This window comes from Lathyrus oleraceus, chromosome 5 (assembly GCF_024323335.1).
Source record: "Lathyrus oleraceus cultivar Zhongwan6 chromosome 5, CAAS_Psat_ZW6_1.0, whole genome shotgun sequence".
Lineage (NCBI taxonomy): Eukaryota > Viridiplantae > Streptophyta > Magnoliopsida > Fabales > Fabaceae > Lathyrus > Lathyrus oleraceus.
In genome coordinates, this window is record NC_066583.1 from 284,272,286 (window position 1) to 284,275,013 (window position 2,728).

Here is a 2,728-nt window from a genome sequence, read left to right on the forward strand (position 1 = left end):
TTCCTTCATCGGAATAAATAAAGTTCGGTGGCGACTCTGTTCAAATCTTTTTTTCCGCGACCATCGCGAGAGATCATATTTTTTGAGATGCGACAATAACCATGGTAGCTTCTTCAATAAGTAACAATAAGAGATTCACAAGCATCAACATCGAAAAACTCGAAGATTGATGCTCCAAAATCTTGATTATGAGTTCTTGATGATGTTTGCTCTGAAAATGCCTTTGGAATAAAGTTGGAGTGAAGTATTGGCCAAAAATATCTAGCCAAAAGTATATATAACATGGGCCAAAAAGCAAAATCGCGCTAAACCCCACCAGAGCCCACTTAGCGCGACCATCAAAATAAACTTAAACCATATTGATTCACGTTAAGCACGCTCCTAGTGCACTCGTAACGCCAATTTCCCAATTTCCCCTGCCTCTATAGTCTAAGTGCGCTAGGACCGCGCTCATCACGCTCTGAAAACTTTGAATCTTCAAAAATGTTACTTTGGATCTTGCTTGGTGCCTTTAGGTTTCTCATACTCCCAATAGGCTTTGAAACCTATAAATTTTCACCAAAATGATCAAACAAAAGCTATTTACATGATAATATTAAAAACTACATATTTACATTTAAAACTAAGGTGTTAACAAGAAATTCCATTGAGAACAATTGAAAAAGGACTATAAAATACTATGAATTATTTACACAAATTGGCCCTTAACATGGCTTACACATATGGAGGATCGGGACCAAAGATGATGACTTGCTAGAACCTTATGTAGAGAGCGAGAAAGCATGTCAGTGGCATCCTCGAGGAGCATATGACGAGTAATTCTACATGCACGTGTGTATTATGACTAATACATGACTAATACATGAGTGTGAATTCCTTTCACCGTCTTTGAGGCGAGCATTCTAATGACGATTAACATCACTTCATGACATTTCATCCAAATAATTGATCATGAAGGAATTCAAATATGTGGGCCTCTAGGGATCATGCTCACTTATGTACAAAAAGGATTGATAGAGGTAGTTGAGTTTCTATAAACACTCTGTAAGTGTTTGTCGAGTCTTGACGTTTACCCTAATTCTAATGAACTCTAAAACCCAATTCACAAAAGAAAAAATCAATCAATAAAAATAGAATACAATTTAAAAGATAATAAATAAATAAAAAAAATATGCATAGTAATAGTAGATATATAGTAAATGTATAGTTTAAAAAAATAGGATTAAAGTGTACCAATATTTTTAAATTGAATTCTATTTTTTATGGTTCTAATTGAATACTATTATTTGAATTCAAATCCGGAATTCTACAATTTTAAAATATGAATTTATAGTTATCATTTTCACATTTTTCTACGGATTAAGTCCAAAGAAAACTAACTTTTCTATGTATGTGAAAACGAAAAGTGTTTATAATAAATGGGAGAGAAAAAGTGAAGCATAAGATCCAAACCCTAGATTACAAAGATATATATTCTTTCCTAATTATTAGAAATCAGTTAGAAGAATGTACGGAGTCAAAGTTAAGTTAGAAAACGAAGCGATTAAAGCTACGAATCTTTCTTCCTTATTCCACCCATATATACCAGCTTCCAAAGAACCTTAATTCCAAATTTCACTGTTTTCTTCTTCTTCCTTTCCATTTTTATTTCTTGATCACTGCATTTTCTTGGATTCCACCATGACCATGGTGTCGGTCCTTCCGTTAAAGAAAAGAAAGCCGATAATACAAACCGTCAAATGCAGCCTCGCACGACGGAAGGCTGCACCATTTTCAAAATCTTTAACCAATGCAACAAACCAAAAGAATAAAACCACTGTCACCGAAGAATTCAAAACAGGTTTGCACATTGTAATTTACAGAGCCGAAGGCATTGACAAATGTGAAGAGACTCACACCAAGGTTGCTCAAGGTATCAAGAACAGAGGTTACAATGTGGTGCATTGGATAAAACCCGGTGAAGAACTTCATACAAAGGTTGTTGAAGGTGTTACCCCTGAATGGAATCAAAGTGGCTTTATCATGTTAGAGAATCTTGATGACGATGTTTTTCTGAATGTTGAGGTACAGAGGTTTAATTCTTTGGCCGATCCTGGATCTTCCAGTGGTAAAGTTGTGGTGGGGAGAGTGAAGATTCCGATTCCGGTGGCATATAATCGACGAAAAGTGGGTTCGTTTCCTCTGCTTAGAAGGGATGGAAATTGCCATAGGCTTGAAGGGCGTGTTCTACTTTCAATGAGACTTCAGAGAATCAAGCCTGACTCACCTTCTCAATTTTGTGCTGATGACCTGTTTTTTGATGATGATGTTGTAGTTTAATGAAACATAGTTCTTTTTAGTTTTCTGTTATTACTCTTCTATGATACTTGTTGGTTGAATCAAATGTGTATTGATGTGTTTTGCTTGTGTTATTTTTGTTAGGGTGAAGTTTTGAGCTTACGAAAAATATGTTGATGATCATGAAATTTTATGAGTAATGTGTTAACTGTAAGTACTTTTTTTTAAAACAAGTAATATGGACTATAACAATGGAATTTGGTTGCCGATTAAATGTCCTAATTTTAAAATCAACCTTTAATACAATTTTGGAGACTTTATTCTAAATATAGAGGTCCAACACATCGATAGAAATATTAAACACCAATTATTTTTATATTAAGGTTATATCAAACTTTATTTTAATATTTTAAAGACTTTAAAATCAAAATCTAGTTTGTACCACTAAAAC

At 34.1% G+C, this 2,728-nt stretch overlaps 1 protein-coding gene across 1 annotated transcript; it reads left to right on the top strand.

Annotated features, from left to right (window-relative positions):
- Window positions 1–1,527: 1,527 nt before the first annotated feature.
- LOC127083928 (uncharacterized) lies at window positions 1,528–2,411 on the top strand. The gene has a single exon (XM_051024298.1). The coding sequence runs from the start codon at window positions 1,681–1,683 to the stop codon at window positions 2,317–2,319; it is 639 nt and encodes a 212-aa protein (XP_050880255.1). The 5' UTR covers window positions 1,528–1,680; the 3' UTR covers window positions 2,320–2,411.
- Window positions 2,412–2,728: the final 317 nt, after the last annotated feature.